General features: G+C 41.7%; 1 protein-coding gene and 1 pseudogene across 1 annotated transcript in view; one reads left to right on the top strand and one right to left on the bottom strand.

Moving 5' to 3' along the window:
• Positions 1 to 428: 428 nt before the first annotated feature.
• Positions 429 to 20,969, bottom strand: part of Pdcd6ip (programmed cell death 6 interacting protein) — a 52,393-nt gene continuing 31,852 nt past the window's right edge. The window contains exons 10-18 of the mRNA XM_028767248.1: positions 20,508 to 20,685; positions 17,656 to 17,767; positions 16,682 to 16,851; positions 10,785 to 11,033; positions 9,444 to 9,578; positions 8,311 to 8,405; positions 5,691 to 5,814; positions 4,647 to 4,837; positions 429 to 3,817 (exon numbers count right to left, since the gene is read on the bottom strand). Coding sequence (XP_028623081.1) covers positions 3,643 to 3,817; positions 4,647 to 4,837; positions 5,691 to 5,814; positions 8,311 to 8,405; positions 9,444 to 9,578; positions 10,785 to 11,033; positions 16,682 to 16,851; positions 17,656 to 17,767; positions 20,508 to 20,685 — 1,429 coding nt within the window. The 3' untranslated portion in view covers positions 429 to 3,642. The remainder of the gene's footprint in view (positions 3,818 to 4,646; positions 4,838 to 5,690; positions 5,815 to 8,310; positions 8,406 to 9,443; positions 9,579 to 10,784; positions 11,034 to 16,681; positions 16,852 to 17,655; positions 17,768 to 20,507; positions 20,686 to 20,969) is intronic.
• On the top strand, positions 13,982 to 14,109 carry LOC114621206 (annotated as a pseudogene).

The raw sequence follows: 20,969 nt of genomic DNA, 5'->3' as shown, positions 1-20,969 counted from the left end.
TAGACACAAAGGAGGGTTAAGGGGGTAATGATCCAAGCCCGTGACATATATATAATGCCATAATTACATGCATTATTCTTATAGCCAACATGCATTAATATAGAGGGGAGAAAAGAGGAACACAAGTTATCACCCCTTCTCCAATGAAATGAATACTGTAATAATCATGTTGACTTGTTCCAAAAATTAGACCAAAAAAATGTCTCTAGAAGAAAATGCATGTCTAAAAGCGCTGTAGCCAAATTGCTAATTAATGAGAACCACAGTTTGCCCATAACAATTAAACCATGAGCTGGACAGCTACTGAAAGCTAACACGCATCCTTTTGCAGTCTCACACACTAGTCCCAACCCAGCGCTTGTCAAGGCAGTTGTGGCCACTGAAGCTCAAGAAGAAACACTTTAAATAAGAATTCATACTCCACAGAAGTAAGAATCTTTCAACTTTTATTTCTAGGATACATTCATCCGGAATCTTTTTGTTTCTTTACAATTTCCCCCTAAGAGAAATAAATGAATACAATAAAAATATAATCCAACTACCAGCAATGTTTTTAACCAGAAAGGAATCTAAAATCTCCGGTGTGATAATATAGGATACATTTTCTAAAAAATATAAATTTCATACCAGAAATAAAGCCTGAATATTCTCTTTTGTTAAAAATATAATTTTCCTTCTTTGCTCTTCCATTTAGTTCTAAAGTCTATACTTAAACCAGTAATTTTCTCTCTTCCTGTAGAGGTTTTGTCCAGCTTGTGCCCATTTCTACACTGTGAGTCAACTAGCTGCACAAGTCTTAGAGATGGCAGGCCACAGGGCTGTAGCAAGGCTTCAAGACACGCTCATCACTGACGTAAAAACTCCCACTAGCAAACTCAGGCCTCTTTACTATTTTATCCTGTTCATGAAATTAGGAAATATATACAAAGGAACGCTTACAAACTGTAAATCTCAATTGGGGGAAAAAAAAAAAAGCACTAATCTGTGTTGACTAGAAAGGTAGCTGGCTGGGACAGAGGTAGGGATAGAACTGCCACAGGCACACTTATACTGGGGGACATAATTGCAAGGATGCCAGAGTGTAGACTCGGGGGGTCTCAGAGGCTGGCTGCTGTGCGGTGTGACATGACTGCTTTTCTCAATCAAGAAAAGGACCAAGAAACAGAAACAGTTCTCCAGCTCAGAGACTGACACCGTACTGAGTAGTCAAGCCATCCATCTCTGGGACAGGAAGTCAAAGTCAGATGGCTTTCCCCCTCTTCGGATGGGTGTCTCAGCAAAGCTTCAGTAGTTTGTGGGTAATCAACCCATTTCATAAGAGGCTTAGAGAGCCAACATAAATGGCCTGGGGGCAGGTACCTTCATTTAAGAAGGTAGCAGAAAGTCTGATTATAAACACGGGATAACATACTCGAGACAGAGTGGAACCCTCTACCTCCAAGTAAACGGCCATCATACATAGTAACTTCTGCAGTGCGTTCTGAAGAGCATAGCAAACCGAGCATAGGTTAGGATGTGCTGACAAACCCATCCAGGTGAGGGCCACCATCTAGTTTCCTAGGAAGGACAGTAGGCACATAAGGAGGCTCTCTACCAGTCAAACTGGACAGGCTTAGGAAGGCAAAGCTAGCACTGCGGGTTAATGGCACCTAGCCCGAAACCTGAAGAACATCCTGAGCAACTTAAAGGATGAGACACCTGGCAAGAGGCTTCCCTCAGGAGCTGAGCTGAGGGGCAACTGGAAGGGGCTGCCTTCCCACACTGCCTGTCCTCTGTGACCCTGCAGGCATAGCACAGGGCACTGAGGAAATGGCTGCTGGCCTGACCCCTCCCCCCTTTGGCTCTCTGATACATTTGCCCTTCCCTTTAGACCTCCAACCCCTTTCCCCAAGAGAATATTCAGGCCATTTTTTTCTTTTTCTTTTTTCTATTTGTTTCTTTTGGTGGTTGTTTTGCATTAGTAAGGAATAGACTAGCAGTCTGGGAATTCTCTAACTCAGGGGATGTCTTATAAGATACTCGGGAGAATATAAAATTCAAATACCATTTACAGAGGACTCAAATAAACCTGTCTCATACACTGGATGATCTAGAGCACTGAAGCTGACCAATGAGACATTTGTTACGCTCTGAAAAGGTTTAGCTATCGGACTTTAAGCCAATGTCCATATTCCAAGCAATCAGTCATTTATACTGAATTAGCACATCTGTGTTTTCCACATACAACAACAGAGTGAGGTGCTTTAAAATACACACATTAAAACCAATTTACTCCCTTTTACAATCGTTATCTTCAGTCTTACATTTGAAATTTCAGCCTGAATTGTCAACGAGAGTAACAGCAGACTGGGTGACCATATCACTTAAATGAGATGATAAGGCAAGACAACGTCAGCATTCAACTTAGAAAACACAGATTAGAAATCTGTTTATACACCTCGTGTCGGAAAAGAACCTCACACAGGCAGGGCCGCAGAGACCTTGGACAGCTCCTGCCTGCACCGCTTCCTGGTCCAGGATGCATCTCCTCATTGTCACGGGGCTTGCACAGCAACTGGGCGTATTCCAGACTAGGCACATGTCCCAACAATTGTCCTGTATTCTCCCTGGATTACAAAATAACCTCAGTTCTTCAGGAGCCACAAAAAATAAAAAATAAGAAGCTTTAAAAGAAGGGTTAAGATCTGTTCAAATACACTGTGCAGTAGACATTACAGGATAATAGATGGAACTGAGGACTAGAAAGGCACAGGGAACTTTCTCCAGATTCTACCACATCAGATGAGACTGTATGGCTAAAACTACTCATTTTAACCAGATTATGGGTAAGGGAAACGAATTATTACCAGAATTTGCATCATTTTCTTGGAAAATCTAACAATAAAACATTAATACATACTTTTTAAACGTATTTATTTGAAGAATCTTTGGTAACAATTACGTGTATCTTCCACATTAAAGGACTTTTAAAAACAAATGTCAAAATGAGCTGACTGCCCAGCATCTGAGAGATAAGCTGGGGCTGGGCTTGGGCCCCGCAGACGGCCCTCGCCTGACTGCTCATCTGACTGCTCATGCATTTCAACACAGTACATGGAGCTGTGAACATACAAAAGGAGAGGCCAATACCAGAAAGGAATTAGACAGCAGTGAGAATCAATGACAAAACATAACAATGACAACTGTTCATAAGTCATTTATTTTTAAATTATAAGATTTACAATGCCTTGATTATGCAAAATATCATAATAGAAATTAAACTAAATCAATAAACCAAAAGAGAAAGAAAACTTTTTCCTTACATATCAGTACTTAAACCAGCTTTGTCCCAACCGCATCTTATAAAGTAAGCTAATTTCAAATGTTTCACTTGCAGGTTTAATTTCTCATTTTCAGCGTTTTATGGAACTGTAATTTTTTTCAAATGCTATTATAGCTAGCATTTATGCTGCAAGAGCAGCAGAATCTCACGAGTGTGATCAAATGTGGAGGTGAGGCCCAGCCTTCGGCTTTTAGCCACAGACAGAAATCATCCACAGCAATCAGTAGAGCAAGATACTCTTGAGTGGCCAGAGCGTGGCTTAGAGCTGGTGGCAGCTGCTGTCCTGTCGCTCTGATCTGGACCAGCAGTACATGGCAGTGTTACTGCTGTGGATAGTAGGACTGTTGCGGGGGCTGAGGGAAGGGGTAGGCAGGCTGCTGGGGTCCTGGGTATGGAGCCTGTCCAGGGCTCTGGTGATACACCGGTGGGTACGGCATATTATACTGGCCATACGCGTAGGGGTTGTAGCCCATGGGCATGGGCATTTGGCAATACCTAATGGTGAGAAGAAAACAAAACACTGGGTTGGTAAACCAGACCCTACAGAGCGCGACACAGTCACTGCTTTAACGTCAGTTATTAACAAGAGCCTCTTTCCTCTACTTTCATTCTTCTGGGGAAAGGGAGTGAGGCAAAGATCTTGTTTCAAGATACACAGAGAAAAAGCATTCTTATAATTAATTAAAAAGAATATCATCACACTTTTAATACCACCCAGAAAATAATAATGTTGAATCCAACTACTAAAGGACAAATAAAAATAGAGACAGTTGGTTTTAGTGAGGCAACCTAGTTCTCTACACATGTTCCTATGGCACTAGAGAGATGGCATAGCAGAACTGGTTGCTCTTCCAGGACAGAACCATGGATGGATGGATGGATGGATGGATGGATGGATGGATGGACAGATGAACGAATGAATGATCCCCTGATCCCCTGAACAAGGCTCACCTTCAAATGCATCCCATAACTAAGTTTCTAGTCATCGGTTTCTTAGATACTGAGATTTCCAAGCATCAGTATATAAACAAGGCCTTACTGTCTTTGCTTCACATAAATAAGGGCAGCCATGCAACATATACTGAATTTCAAACAGAAGAGATATATTTATATAAATTCAAGATGCAAAAAATAAAAATATATATCCTAGACACCTAGTAAATAGCTATTCAGCTACTCAAACAAGTAACTATAACATGATCTGGATAAGTTGACAACATGGCTAATTCATGAGACCTGTGTTGAGAAAAGGGACAAACCTGCCATTAAAGACTAATCACAGCTAGAAATCAATCCTTGGTGACACAGGGTGCCACTGCCTTACCCGGGATATCCTGGATAAGTAGGGTACGGTGGTCCCTGAGCCTGTGGAGGGGGAGCAGAGCCAGGGGTCTGTGATGGCGCTGCTGAAGCAGTCCCCACCCCTGCAGGGGCAGCCGCAGCAGCAGCAGGAGGAACTCGGTTTGCAGGAAGCACAGGGGGTGGAGGCCGGGCCGGAGGCTGGGGCTTAGCAGGCTGAAAGAGACAAGCAGTGACAGAATGTGAAGTATGGGTCTCAAAGAGCAGCGAACTAGACCAACAAGGCACAGATGGGAGTGTGAATATTCACCAAACACTCCTTTACCTGCCACTCCTAATACCAGCTTACTACGCTAGAATGCAGCTGAGAAGAAGGCTCTCTCTCTAACTCTGAAGAGGCACCATTCTTCCTGCTGCTGATGCCTAGTCACATGCTGCCTCCACCAACAGTCAGACACATTACTGGACCTTCTGTCAGGCCCCAAATTCTTTTCACAATTTAGTAGCATGTGTAGCAGTGGAATCCAGTGATTGTTAACACTACTTTATCTCCTATGCTTCCGTAGAACCATCTGAAGCTGCTAGCTTCATGGCGACAGCACTCCAGACAGCAACCCTTAGCATGTCACCAAAACAATCAAGCTGTTCCCTAGGACTAGCGAATACTCAGTCAGATCCAAGATTCCCTAGTCACCTAAAAGAAAGGGTTCCTATGGCTACTTTAATGAACCAAATTCAAATCAAGGTTCATGCCACAAAAACCATAATGAAGTGTTTATTCTCATCTACAACTCCCTCCCGTGTTCCAGGTGTCTCAGAGTCTGCACCCCATGCTCTAGGTCTGTTTAGCCATTTCTGAGGATATGGTTGAACATCTGTCTCCATCACGTCATTCATTTGTGAGAGAAAGCTCATTCTAACACTGTTGTTTCACTCAGAGAATTCATGAGTACTGCTGTGTTTGCACACTGCAGGAATCAGGAGGCTGGGCCTGGTCAGAGGTGGGGACCACCAGTTTCCTCACTGCAGCCTTCAGAGCTGACCAGCTGCAGAAGATGGGCCTACTCACCGGCATGGTTCTTGGGGCTGGAGTTGGAGGGGCTGTTGCATGTCCCCCTGCTGGAGAGGACTGATATGCTGGGGGAGGGATGGAAGGAGCACTAGGCTCTCTGGCGATGCTCTGCTGCAGGTCCCTTGGGAAAGACAGGGGTTAGACTGACACCATGAAAAAATACCTAGGTCATTTTTGTTTGTTTTTCTTCACACATGATGTAAAAAGTGCCCCCAAATAATGACAGTATTCTAGAATGTGTTTTTAGTCTTGCCTAGAAAGTAAGTCTTTATTCCTGCAGTAAAACAAGGTTATTTCGAAAAACTAGCAAAGAGGGTAGATTTTTTTCAGACATCTTAGTTACAACTCAAATACAGAATGTATTAACTAGGCAAACAGCCTTCTTAGAAGACTGCTTCTTGTCTAATAAGAGGTAATTACAAAACAAAAAAACCACACCCCAATCAGTCACCTGGCTAACATTTTAATCATGATATGACAGTGTTCAAACAAAATAAATCCCAGAACCAGGGAGATAGAGGCAGAAAGAGCAGAGTCTGGGGGTAGCCCTGGCTATGTAGCAGAAAGTCTCTCTGAAACAAACAACAAAGGAATAAAACAAAGATGGGAGCTAATTATGTAGATCATTATGTAAATTCCTAGAACAATTCGTAACCTATTATTTAAAGACAAGTGTCACTGAACTATTTTATGTTCAAAGATAACATAACAATGTCACTAGAGTAATCTATAAGTAGGTAATCTGTCACTAGGGCACACTGTCACTAGGGTACTCTGTCACTGAGGTACTCTGTCACTTGGGTACTCTGTTACTGAGGCACTTTGTCACTAGGGTAAATTCACAAAAAGATACATTACTGAAAAGATATCAAAATACAGAAATATTAAGAGACAGATTCATAGTCTCTTAAAATCCAAAGTCTGTTCAGTAAATTGGAATTAACTTCAAAAGTCTGACTAAACCCCAAGATCTACACTCAGTGAGACATGGTGACCATCAGCTTCTTGGGGCACAATCAACTGCTACAGTAGGACCAGCAGTCCCTGAAGCCAAAGAGACCCTTATCATAGCCACCCCTTCCCCTGCCACACACACCCTCACTCTCAAAAGGGGCCCCAGGTGAAAAGACATTAGAGGTATATTCTTCAATGAAAGACATCGATATAAGCACTTAATGTAAGTAAACACTTCTTACAAACGGGGAGTTTTTAGTCAATAATAATATTCTAAAGGTCAGACTTTGAAAGATCTAAAATATATACATAAAGGCTTAACGTAAGACCCCCCTTAATAAACTCCAGCAGTAATCACAGTCATGGGCAAATGAGAATTTCCTACGCCTTACTAATGATATAAATCAGAAGCTATGAGATCACAGCTCAATAATGTATAACTCGGAAAGGAAACTGCCACAGCTGCTCTGCCCAGCAATCACCACTGACACTAGGGTTTGAAATCACCAGTGAAAAGAAACTGAAGTAAATGCAAAAAACATTCAATTCTTTCAAATGTTCTGCCTTTAATTAAAACATTTCAATTAACAGTGAAATTAGGAAATCTGAAGGCAAATGGTCGTAATTGGATAATTAATTAAACAGATGGAGGTCACCCAGATCCAGAAAGACCAATGTCAAATACTCTCACTCACTTTAGATTTGTGTGTTCACGTGGAATACCTGTACAAGGCAGGAAACTAGAAAGGGGCCACTGAGGGGAGAAAGAAGAAAGATCTGAAGGGAGGTATGAATAACGGAACATAGGTGACATGACAAAGGAAAGGAGAAGAGAGAGGGAGATGGGAGGGAGGGCAAAAGAAGGGAGAATGAGGTGAAGGAAGGGTTAGGGGAGGGATAACCAAACACTAGGGATATTTGAAAGAGCCATCCTGAAACATACAATTTTATAAGTTTTTGAAATATATATAGATATATGGAGATGTATATGTGAGTGCATACATATATAGATACATGTATATGTGTGTATATATATACATGTGAGTATATGTACATATATGTGCATTTGCATATATATACACACACACGTGTATATATATATGGACATATATGTGTGTGTGTGTGTGTGTGTGTGTATGTTATGTATATGAGACAGAGAGAGAGAGAAAGTGAGCATAGGTGTACGTGTATGTATGTAGGCTTGAGGTTTCTCTACACAGGGGATAGTGTTCTGGAGTCTAGTACCAGGTATGAATCGCTCTCCCTTAAGGTGTTAGTCAACAGTTCTTAAATCCTGTCCTGTTATTAACATCACAAACACAGTGTCTGTTTGAATGTGGCTCAACTTTCTCTGGGTTACTTGCTGTGTCAGTTCTCTATTACAGGCTCCGCTTTAATGGTGACTCCTGAAGAAGGGTCTGTGCTATCTTCTGAATTGTTCATCTTCCGGAGGTTAATACACCTCAGCCTTTCCCCTCTGTACCCCACTGTACTTCCTCAGCCTGAGTTTTTGCTCCTTTTTTGTTCTTTCATTCCAGATGAAAATGCCCTATGACTCTGTGAGACACTCAGAGGAGGAGAGTAACTGCTGCATCAGCATCACCCAGCTCACCAAACACAAGCACACAGCTCTGAGTACCATCTGGACACAAAGCAAACTCACTTCAAGAGCTCATCTCTTTCTGTCTTCCGTGCAAACACTATGTCACTGCATTTGTTCTGGAATCTGACCAGGATTTCAGTCAGCTCATTGTAAAACTATAAGCAAAGAACAAATACAAATAATAAGTAAAAAGCAATTTTAATCTAGGGAAAAATATAGTCTAACAATAATTTATCAATGCTGTTGAAACTAGAAGCTGAAATCATTCACGAGAAGCATTCATACAATCAATTGAGTAGCTTAGTACTAACTATGTCCTAACATTGATAAGGAAAATAAAACGAATGAGGCGATGTTTGCAGAATACTGACACTAAACATTAAAAGACAGTAAGTTAAAAGTTTTATAACTGTGAACATGTTCCCAATCCTGAGACAAAAACCAGCTACTAAGTGATGACTCTGAAGCCATCCTCATGCTGCATAAAACCTGTGCACTAACTTCAATGCAGGCATGACCAAGGGTAATGTCCAAAGCTCTCAGAGAATCCCTCAGGTCATCTGCTGGAACAAAGCACTGAGCCCCAGTGAATGGCACCACACTGTCACACCCTAAAGCTCCACAGTGCTGTCTATTCCAAGGACTACTGAGGCTAAACACTGCATCTCATCCAAGGCGACTGTACTAAGTGACAAAAGGAACTCTGCATCTAAAAAATTTACAAATCACTTGTCTCAAAAGCAAAATAATCAGAAATATAAAAAAGCCTTTCTCTAAACTCTTTAAAAGGACAAAGCAAAGAAAGCACTTAGAACCTATCTTTGATACTCAGGCAGATCCCAAGTGTGTCCTCACCACACCAGCAGAACACAGGAGCAAAGCCATGTGTCTCCCCCACCACACACATATCAGTCCCAACTATCCCTTAAGATCTTGTCACTGACTTCTGATAGCTCCGATTCCTGCTACCTGCAATACGCTAGCCCCTTCTCTATAAAGTTTATTCTTCTCTATAAAGTTCTACTAAGATGCTGCTGCCTCCACTAAGAGTTCTCCCTCTACAAGCGCAACCGAAGCAAAAGGCACTAAAACCCAATCGAAAGCACGAAGCTTGATCACTTGGAAACAGCGCAGCACCCACGCTCCTTTCCCGTCTGTACTCATCGCCCAGCCTCCCCCGCGCTCACACATACCTTTGTGCCCTCCTTCAAGTTAGCTACAAGCTCAACAAAGTTGTCATACGCAGTTGCTAGGTTCTTCAGAACTTCTTCTCTTAAGTTAGCCTCATTGTTAGACTGCTTCATTTTGGAGAATTCCTGGTGTGAGACCTTTGTAAACACACAAACAAACAAACAAACAAAATGTATAATTATTTATAAATTTAATTCAGCTTGAAATATTTTTAATTTTTCATTTATTATTTACTGAATACACATGTATGTGTGCAGGTATGCATATACCACAGTACACATTGGGAAGTCAGAGCACAAATATCAAGAGCTGGTTCTCTCCTTCCACAACATGGGTCCCAAGGATTCAACTCAGGCCATCAGGATTGGTGACATGCACCTTTATCCCCTGAGCCATCCTGATAGCCAATCAAAATATTTGTAACAGGAATGGGTATAGTGGCACATGCCTTTAATCCCAACAGCCTCTCAAAGCCGCCATCTCAAAGAAGGAAACTATGACAACAAGTGTACCAACCTCTTTTCCAGTTAGGAAATCATGATTGCTGATATGCAAATCTACAAGAAATAGCTGGAATTTGTTTTATGCCGGTACACTGCTTTGACTTTTTTCTTAAGTAAAATATTACAAATCCAATAGATAAGAAAACATAATCCATAAGTTACCAACATCTATCATTCTATAACACAAAAAACACCCAGATAAAAGTTGTTTACTTTAGAACACTTTATAGCACTATAGAATTCTGCACACTCACTACAAAAAGGCAAAGTCTCAAGTCCTGTTAGTACAAACTATTAATGTGTAAATGCATAGCTAATGTCTTATTATGTATTAGCCAGATAATTCTATAAGCACTGATGATTCCAACTAATTTTGACTCTTCCCTACACATAGCAAGAAAAAAAAAAATACTACAAATGATTTGGAAAACACTTGTCTAAAGAAACAAGGCCTTCTAACCAGTATGCAGCACCCTAGTCAGAGAAGTAGCTTTGTTTCTAGTACAGGGAACTGAACCTAGGGCCTCACACACACCAGGTGAGTACAACCTACCCTAGAGATGCTTGGTCATTGAGAGTGCACACTGCTTTGAACCCCAGCACTTGGGAGGAAGATACACAAAGATAGCAAGTTTGAGACCCACCTGTCCCACCTAGTGACTGTGAGTTCTAAGCCAGCCTGGGCTGAAAAAAACCCTTTATTATTATTATTATTATTATTATTATTATTATTATTATAAACTCTACAGATATACCATGTTCTACTCTGTGAATTCTTCATTTTTACATTTTTCAATGGTCATAGGCTGGCGTACATCTTCTATTAGAAAATAAATTTACCTGTATATTTTTTAGAAGTCCCTCCTGTTTCTTCAGAGACTCTTGAACTTTGCTTGTTAGACCACCATAGATCCGATCCAGCTCAGTGACAGAAAGAGCCTCCTCATTTATCACGCCATCTTGGGCCAGTGCTGTCAAAAACTTGCTTGTCATGTCAAAATTCACTGACTTCAGGTCATTCTCAAGACCCTCTCTTTCCTTCTTTATTTCATCAAGATTTGATAATAAGGATTTTAAGACATTCACAACCTAAATAAAAAACACATACATGGTCAATGTTACAGCATCCCTGGGAACAAAGTTCAGGCTGAGGAATGCAATCCCTGAGGACAGGGTTCTAAACATTTATTTCTATACTCAAAACACAAAACTGCTGAAAATAAATGAGCCTATCAAACAGTTACTGCAAAGAAAATATTTTAAACTAGTTTGGTGTTACTCAAATCCAAGCATTGGGAGGCAGAGGCAGGTAGATAACTGTTGAGTTCAGGCTAACCTGAACTACAGAATAAGTTCCAGGCCAGTAAAGGCTACACAGAGAGAGCTTGTCTCAAAAAGAGCAGCGAGAGGAGAAGAAGGGCAAGAAGAGCAAGAAGAGCAAGAAGGGCAAGAAGGGCAAGAAGGAGAAGGGAAATGGGAAGGGGTCGGGAAGAAAACAGTACTTCAGCACTGGGTACCAGCAGTCAGCATGATGAACTGTTACTGTGTGACCAGGGCAGGTGAGTCCCTGGAAAGGTCCATTGGGAGATGAAAATAGTCCTTTTTAGGACCACTGCAAAGACCACAGTGTCCCTTATGAGGTGTTCAACAGAATTCAAGATTTGCAATCCCCAGCACAGGGCCGACAGAGCCCACTCTGCAGTCTGGCACCTGAGCTATGTGGTATAACTACAAACCTTGCATACATTTTGAACTACACAGAGGCTTCGAAATCTAAGCACTCAGACAGATTAAAAAAAGCAATGAGAAACAGATCAGGACTTATTTATTTATATTTATTTTTTTATTTATATTATTTATTTAATGAATTTAAACTTACCTCTTTAATTATATGCCATAATTTTATGTGGCAAAAATTATAAGATTAAAATGTCAGAAAATCTATACAGTGAGCGGGCTGGGGAGATGGCTCAGTGGGTAAACACTAGGTCCTGAGCTTGGATCCCCAGTACCCGTGGTTTGATTTGTTTTGTTTATAAAAAAAAAAAAAAAAGGCTAGCAGCAGTAGCACAGGCTATAATCACTCTCCACCCTCCCGACCCCAGCAGTAGAGGAAGTGAAGAGGAACAGGAAAAGGAACACAGGGACTTATGAGCCTGACTTATGAGTTTGACAAGCCAAACAACATCAAACTCCAGATGTACTGGAAGATCCTGTTTCAAAAAATGAGGAGAAATGATAGAGGAAGACATTCAGTGGCAATCTCTGACCACAAATGTTTGTTCATGCATATGTGAACATGTGCTTTCACGCATCGACCATAAAATAATGTTACTTAATTTTCTATTAGCACATTTAAATTGATAACGGACTAAGTTTATTTTAAATCTCTGTATAAACTGTATGACTAGCAAAAAAAAATCAGAATGAAAGAAGGAGAAAAGGACAAGTGGTACCATCCTCAGGTCTCACTGCGGATGGGGCCCAGTGGACAATGAGGAAGGCCTCCCCACAGAATACCTGCCCATGTCCGCTGGCATACTGAGTGACACAAAATAGAGGATCCTAGCAAACTAGTGGAACCTCAGAATGGGCCCAAAACAGGACAATTGCATGTGCTGACAGCCACAGTGCCACTGGGATGGTTGGCTACTCCAGAGCTCATGTAGATTCCCCATTGGTCCAAAGGCTATATAAAAATGCTTGCTGCTGTGCAATACAGGAGATCTGCACCTCGATGATGGTCTCTGGAATCTGCTTCCTCGGGTTCATGATTCTGCCTCTCTCACTCTCTCCTGATCCCAGTTCCCACATCTCATCAGAAATCAAAGTGTAGAAAAAGGATATCTGCAGAAGGGCAAACAAGCTAGAACCCACAGCTGGAGCTCCACTGTCTGAAGACAAACTGTGTGCCTCAGACACAGCACAGAAACTTAAACTTAGATCCTCTCACCTATTTAGCAGGCCTAAATGATGGTGAGAATCACCCCCACTAGTGAGCCACACTTGGACACAGGTTCCTCCCCAGTGAGGAACTGCACACAAGCAGTGAAGAATGCACGAAGAGGCCTAGGGTTTCTAAGAAAGAGTGTAAAACCACCTCTATTTACAGCTAAAGCCTGCCTACCTCCTGATTTTCACGAACATCACTTTTTAACCATGGAAATAGTGACCAAGTTCCTACACTTAGCAAGTCTTGTGCTATTTCAAAATGTCATGGTTCTAAGTCTCTGAAAAATATATCATTTTAAACAACTGATTTATGATTGTGTGAATACCACATACAGACCAAGACAGCTAGCTCCCTTGTGTCACAGGGACCTCTAGTCTATCCTGGTAATTAATGGGCAACTACACTAGCTTAACTATAGTTCAGACTGCATGATACTGCCCTAATTTTAAGAAAGTAGATAATGAGAAAAAATGGATTTAACTGCCTACATAGATGAATGCCCAGTATACAACAACAACAAAATGCCTAAATAATGGATTCAAGGATGGCCTTGAACTCTCTACCCTCCAGCTAAGCCTCCGAGTGCTGATATTATAGGTGTAAGTTTGTCATTACTAATAAATCTGTTTATAATCAGCTTTTAAATGCAACTACCTAAATTACTTTATTAAATCACGCTGCCAGCAGTTACTATTCCATCAAATGTGGGACAGCTTTCTGGGTTATTGAGTTAACTATGTTAATTACCGCTCCAGTTAGCGACTACCTTCACTTGACAAGCAGACAACAGACTGATGGAGGAACAGCTGGGATCTGAGTCAAGGAAAAGGCATGGTAGGATAGAAAGTCCTTAAAGAAAACACAAATGTAAAAAACTCCTTGGGTAGGATGAAGTTAACAGACTGGGAAGGAGGATCTTGCCACAGCATAGAACCAAGAAGCTTTGGCTTCTGGAAAAAGTATATGTCACAAAACTTTATCAAACTATTTCAAATGGCTAGGTGTTTGGTTTTTGGTTTTTTGGTTTGTTTGTTTGGTTGGTTAGTTTTTGCTTTTTTTTTGTTTTTAATGAAAATAGATTTAATACCCCTAACAATGAGTAAAGAGACACCTTGATGGTGTTTTTATATCAGTCAGGGACAGAGTCCTTTGTTTATCTGAGCCTGATGCCTGGCTTTGTGACCAAAGCTTTTTTATGCCTAGGACTCATAAAAACCAATCAAATTGAGACAGTACAGCACAGAAGGAAGACAGACCTGCCCTCCAGAGCACTGCACAGGTGGGCTACAGATTCCTGCTTGCTGCCACACCACACAGCAAGGACTGAAGATGTCACCTAGGGGCCTACCAGACATGTGGCCAGCCTTCAGAGGGAGCCACCACAGTGTCAAAGTACGTGAACAGATGGGAGAGAAAGAAGTGGAGCAGGCTGAGTGTGAGGCAAGCAGACCATGGCACCAGACAGAAGACCTGGGAAGGTTGAAGCAGGCTTAAAAAGCACAGGCATTTTTATAATTGAGAACGGCAAGTATTAGAACCAGCTCCTGGCCATGGTCTACCTGTCCTGGAACACATAACCACAATACCCCACAGAGAGGACCATGATAACCTATCACGTAGCATAAAAACCTAGGTCTTCATGCTAATGAGGTATCTAAATAGGTCCCACATGTTTATCCAATAAGCTTCCCTTCCTGGGCATCCCTTTCTGCAAAAGGTATTTAATCCTTGGTTCATCCTGAGTAAGACATGCATTCACATCCTCCATAATAAAACATTTTGGACAAGCAAGGACATCTCCTTCATCAATGATCACTACAGAGAAGAGGGCAGGGGGCCTTGTCATAAAGAGTTAAGCCTAAATTTCCCAGGAAAGGACTCTCTTCCAGCCCCTCTGTATTTTCAGCACTCACTTGAACAGACCAGAATTTGCCCCATCCTGGGATCAGCCATCCCCTTCCTGCCTGATGCATAGAGGAAGTGGGGGCCTGTGGACCATCGTGCCCAACTCATGGTCCCCAGCAGCGCCAAGGTATACAGAAGGCTAGGAACTACCATTCTCAATGGTATCTGGGTACACAGGAAAATGAGAACCACAATATTTGTCCCAACCCCTGCTGTTTCACAACCAGGAAAACTCGGGCTAGGACCCCCTATACTCCGATTGTGTCCTGCCTTCCCTGAGCAGCATGATGATGGCACCCCAGCATCCCAGGGGATCCCAGAGGAGAGGCAGGCACAGGCCACACTTGACCATTATGGAGATGGAAGTGGAGACACAAGACTAGAGAGGAGCAGCCTGTTGTGAGTGGTCAGTCCAAAATCTATTCCATCTGCAAACAGTTGGGATGCTTTAAAGAGCCAGTCCTGCTGATCCAAAGCTGCAGCATCTCCATGACACAAGACAACAACAGGGAAGACGCCCGGTTAGGATCCAATATTGACGGTGTCACAGAAGCCAGAAATCTCAAGCCAGGTCAATGACTCATCGCAGTGAACAGTTGCAAGTGAAGGTGTGTAGACAGAGGGATATAGTGTGAGACATATCGTGACATACTATGAGAGATGAGATGTGTAGGCAGGTTTTTGCACACTGTGTAAAAACTATCCTTGTGTTATCAAATGCTGATTTTTCTGCCCTCGTACCTTGTTTCAATCCTGTAATGTTTATTTCATGAATCTCCTGTCTCAAGTTTCTATACACAATGCTTATCAGTTATTCTCAGCCTTGTCAATAAAAGTTGATCAGGCAACGGCTGGGCAGAAGACTTCCAAACTGGTGACCCACACTACTGTCTAAATCCCAACAGCAACCCCTTATGCTCTTCCTGCTGAGATTATAAACTTGTAACCAATCACTGTCATGTTTGTACATGACTAATGTTCCACACTGGACAACAAGTTGAGATAGATAAAGGCTATATTCATTCGCTAATTTTACAAAGTACTTAACACAGTATCTCACACAGTAAGTCTTGCTAGAATATATAAAATTATTCTATACAAAGAGAAATCTATTATGCCTGGAAATGTACCTTTTCAATATGCTGGGTGTTTCTTGCTTGGCTGGACTGATTTCCTAGGCAGCAGGGAGCATCCATCCTAATGTAATACAACCTTCCTTACAGCAGCCACCACCACATTCTGCCTGCATTTTCTCTCTGCTGTAAGACTTCCTTAACAAGAGGCTCTGTGGTTTTCTCTTTCCTGCCATCATTAGAAATATCATCCTGATGCTATCCATCTACTAACATGCACACCTTGCAAATTTCCCTTCCTACCAGCCTCATGTGGAATATGACAGGAGCCAGAAGAAACCCATAAGGAACAAAGGAATCATGGTTGGAAGACTCCCCGACTGCTTCACCCCAAGGGAAGTTTCTGTCCTCTCCAAGCCTCCCTCTTTTACAAACTCTGAGTTAAACACTGTTAGCCTATGAAGTACCAGCTCACAAAAGTAACTCAACAAATGAAACTTCCAACAGGATGTTAATCAATAACTCCATTATCACTCAATGTATAGAATACTAGTTTTGATATAACAACCCTAATTTACTTCTATATGTGTTTATGTGTTTGTGTGTTTGTCTACAAGAATGTGTAGTACTTGGAATCAAACCCAAAGCCTCGTACAAGCTAAGCAAAACGTCTACCATGAAGCTACACCTCAAGTCCCTTTCAGCTTTGTTTGAGTTGACAATAAGACCCTGGCAGGTCTCTACAAAGCAACTTGAACAGAGTCCCATAAACACAGGAGCACCCATATCAAGTTCTCCCTTCTCACCTCGCTGCCCTGCATGGTCTTTGCTGGGTTAGCAGAGGGGATGGCGGCATTGAGCTCCGGCTCCGGCTTACACAGAAGTGCAATGGTGTCTCGGTGGGACTGGTAGCGCTCCTTCACTTGTCCATCCGCTTGCACAGCTTTATCGAGAACGGCTCTGAATTTGGCTCCCTCTGGGGAAAAGAGTTTCCAGAACTCAGCAGGCTGATGGGACTGACTAGACTTTTAAAGCTCTGGTCCTCAGCTTGATCTTCCTTCCCTTCTGTAGGCCCTAATTCACTAGGCAATAGACCTCAACTTCTATCCACCTGTGCAGTTGGGATTTAGGAAAAAAACAAAATTACTTATGAAGCTAGGGAACAGTAATTTGTAGCCACTTGGTTAACATCTGCCCAAGTAAAAGAAAACTGACATTTGTCTAGTTTCTTTCTAGAACTCATAAATACAGAAAGGAATCATTCATGCCAAAATAGGGTATAACTCACTGAAAAAGTACTCCTCTCAAGGGATGCTCTCACTTCAAAGAAAAAAAGAACCATTTTCAGATATATCTAACAGAAATAAAATCTCTAGCTAAAATGAAGGTATTATTTATTGTAAGCACAAATCTTAATAATCAAATTCTTAAAAGGTATAATTTATTTCAAAGCAGCTGTTAAGGCTCATTTTTAATCACCTAGGACTCACTAGGAAGTCATAAAGGAGTTACCAGACCATACATATCACTTCACGCGTGTCTTTAAAATACACATGGGGCTTGGGAAACCTTGAAGCTTGTAGGGTCAGCTTAGCTTTACCCATCACAGTGAACTGAGATGAGCGTCATTACTGTTTTATTTCTGTTAACAAGAAGTGCCTGGGTTTTCATTATTCATACACAGCTAAGTAAAAAATGAGTTTACAACTAAGTCTAATTTTTAAAAATATGTGAATAAATGGCAACTTCCTTGCATACAGGTCTTCTGTGCCATGGTTACCTGCTCTTAAAGGCTTGTACAAGTCATTGGATGGAGTCCTTTGCCAGCGCTCCTTGAATTTTGCTCTTAAGTCATTATCAGTTGCTTCTTCTTCATCCAACAATCTTAGTGACTATGGAAGCAAAAATCATTGAGTCAGCATTGTTAGCATTAAAAAAAAGAAACCTCAAATATTTTTATTGTTGTTTATGAGGCCTGAGAGGGTTACTCATATGGTTTGGTTTTATGAGTGTCTTGCTACATAGATAGCTAGCCCAGAACTTGCTATCTAGAGCAGGCTGGCCTCAAACCTACTACAATCCTTCTGCTGCCATTTCCCTGAGTGTTGGAATTATAGGTATAAGCCACCAGGCCTGTTACTGTTTTAATGATCATACCCAATAAAGAAGATAACTAACAAGGTGGAAAAATTTCAATACCACTAATTGCCTGCTATGTAGATCTTGTTTTGTTGGAAATGGTCTCAATATATACCCACACTGGCCTTGGATTTGTGATCTTCCTGCCTTCTAAATGCTAACATTATAGTTATAAGCTACCATATCAGTTTAGTACAAAAAGTCGTACATTCTTGTTGCAGAAATGTGAGTTACAACATGACAAAAACTTGATCTGGGGAGGTAGCTCAGTAATAGTGGAAAGCTTGCCTAACAGGTGTAAGGTACTGGGGGGAAAAAAATATATACACACACACACACACACACACAGTGTGTGTGTGTGTGTGTGTGTGTGTGTGTGTGTCACAGTCAGAGTAAGGGTAGCTAGCTAGTATCTTTCTCAGTAAAAGAAAACAGGGTACTCAATGGGTACAGTGTTTGCGTAGCATGCACACAGCCATGGCTTCAGTCTCTAGCACCACATAAAAACATAAAAACAGGTACAGTGGGCATGGTGGTGGTGTCACAAACCTTTAATCCCAGCACTCAGGAGGCAGAAGTAGGTGGATCTCTGAGTTCAAGGCCAGCCTGGTCTACAGAGTAAGCTCCAGAACAGGGCTACTCAGAGAAACCGTCTCCAAAAAAACCCACAAAACAAGCAAACAAGAATAGTGTCACATGCCAGTAATTCAGCATACAGGGAATGGAAGCAGGAGGATTAGAAGTCAAAGTCAACATTCCAACATGGATGGGAGAGGGGCTGGGTAGTATGAACAAGGATGGCCCCTTAAGGCTTACACATCTGAATGCTTAGTCATCAAAGAGTGGCACTATTTTAGAAGGATTCAGCAGTGTGGCCTTGTTGTTGGAAGTGTGGCACAGGGGTCTGAGGTGTGAAAAACCCACACTAGACCTCAGTCAGCTTTCTCTGGATCAGGACAGAGCTCTTGGCTCTGCCTCAGCACTATGAGTGACACCATGTTCCTCACCACACTGATGATGAGCTAACCCTCAGAAAGTAGAAGCAAGCTCCCAACTAAAGGCTTTGCCCTAGTCACAGTGTTTCTTCACAGCAACAGAACAGTGACTACGACAGGAGCTCACAAGGCTCCGCCCCCTAACTAGCAACTGGTGGCTGCTGGGGGGAGGCAGTATTTTCCTTCTGTGGTGTGGGATCTTGTGGGTTGCCTACATGGATAGCATTCGTACACATGATAGCAGCACTAACTGGATTTACTGGATTGGGGGTTGGGGAGAGCAAGAGAATGTGAAGGTAGGAGGGGTAAGTATGGGAATGGTCTGAGAGGTTGGAGAGGTGCCAGAGTTGGGGTTGGATAGATTACATACATGTATGAAACAGTCAAAGAATACATTTTTAAAATTCTAAAAACAAAAAAAAAAGAAAACTAACTGAGTTGGAAAATGTTTGCCTAGCTTGCACAAAGACCTCTGTTCAATGTCATAAACTGGGACTGGTGAATGCATACCTGTACTTCTAGCCCTTGGGAGGAGTTGGGGAGTGGGTGGCAGTGAGTTCAGGTTCAAGGTCACTCTCAACTACTCCCAGGCCAGCCAAAATTACATGAAATTATTTCAAACAAGAAAGAAAGAAAAATAACCACAAAAGGAAAACACTGAGTGTAAGAGTTGCCAGGTGTGTAATGCCTTTCTAATAGCTTAAAAAAGCTTCCTCCTACCTAGAAGAATTCACTTTAAACCCAGAGCTCAAAGCATCCATAGGATACAGGGACCGTGAATTCACAGTCAAACCTCATTCAACAGTAAGCACAACATAACAATGTGAATGGGCCATGGGGTACAAGGACATGGTATGTGCACGAGAGCATGTATAAAACCTGATACTACAATATTCTCGCTTCTTAGTTTAAGAAATGTATCACAGCCCCTAAGATCTTAACTCAGAAGTGTGATTCCATGTTTCCTAAGAAGCCTGAAGTCCAGGTCTGGGGCTGCAGCACAGTTGGTAAAGAGCTTACCCGGCATGCACAAAGCCCTGTGTTCAGTCCCCAAGCACTGCATAAACTGCGTGTGAGGGTGTATGCTTATAACTACAGAACTCAGGAGGTACAAGCAGGAGGATCCAAAGTTCAAAGTCATCCTTGACTACAGGCCAGCTTGGATAGCAGAAGCAAAAGCATGAACAAAAACAAAAATCTGCTATCTAATACAGAACCTAATGTTCATACACAAAGGAAATGACTCATCATGAAGTGTTATACCTGAACAGTTTGATTCCCGCAGTTTACTAGTATGCACCAGTTATTGGCCATATGACTAATTTAGCTAATATGCATTTATTTTCCCCTAAGAATGGCTCATTGTCACTCAGTGGAATTCTTCCTGCAGCTGATCTCAACCAGGCACTGAATATTACCCCAGAAAGCCATGAGTCCTAATCCTACTAGACACCACAAGAACAGTTTCTACTTGAAAAGCCAGTCTTTTCAAACATACCTCCTCTAATATTTCTCTATTTCTTTGTAGTAACTCAGGTAGCTCTTTTATCAGCTGGTCGACAGTCTGGATGCCTCCCTGTTCAACTACAGATGTAGACTTGGTAAGTATAGACTGAGGTACAGTGTCTCCAGACACATCTTCAATTGCTGCTGGAAGGTTAAGGGAAGCCAATACTCTGCAAAATAGGAAACAAGTTGTGTCATGTACAAGTCTACACTGCCTTTAAAATAGCAGTCACTTAGCCAAGTGGTGATAGCACACAACTTTAATCCCAGTACTGGGAGGCAGGTGGCTCTGTGAATTCAAGGCCAACCTGGTCTACAGAGTAAGATCCATGATAGCCAGAGCTAAAACAAAGAAACCCTGTTTCAAAAAATCAAAATAATTAATAAATAAATATATATATATTTATATATATATTATTATATATTATTATATTATATAATATAATTATATGAT

The sequence above is a fragment of the Grammomys surdaster genome, unplaced genomic scaffold (genome assembly GCF_004785775.1).
Source record: "Grammomys surdaster isolate TR1022 unplaced genomic scaffold, NIH_TR_1.0 172, whole genome shotgun sequence".
NCBI classification, from domain to species: Eukaryota; Metazoa; Chordata; class Mammalia; order Rodentia; family Muridae; genus Grammomys; species Grammomys surdaster.
Note: the sequence above shows the minus strand (reverse complement) of the source record. Positions and strands in the feature narration are given on the sequence as shown.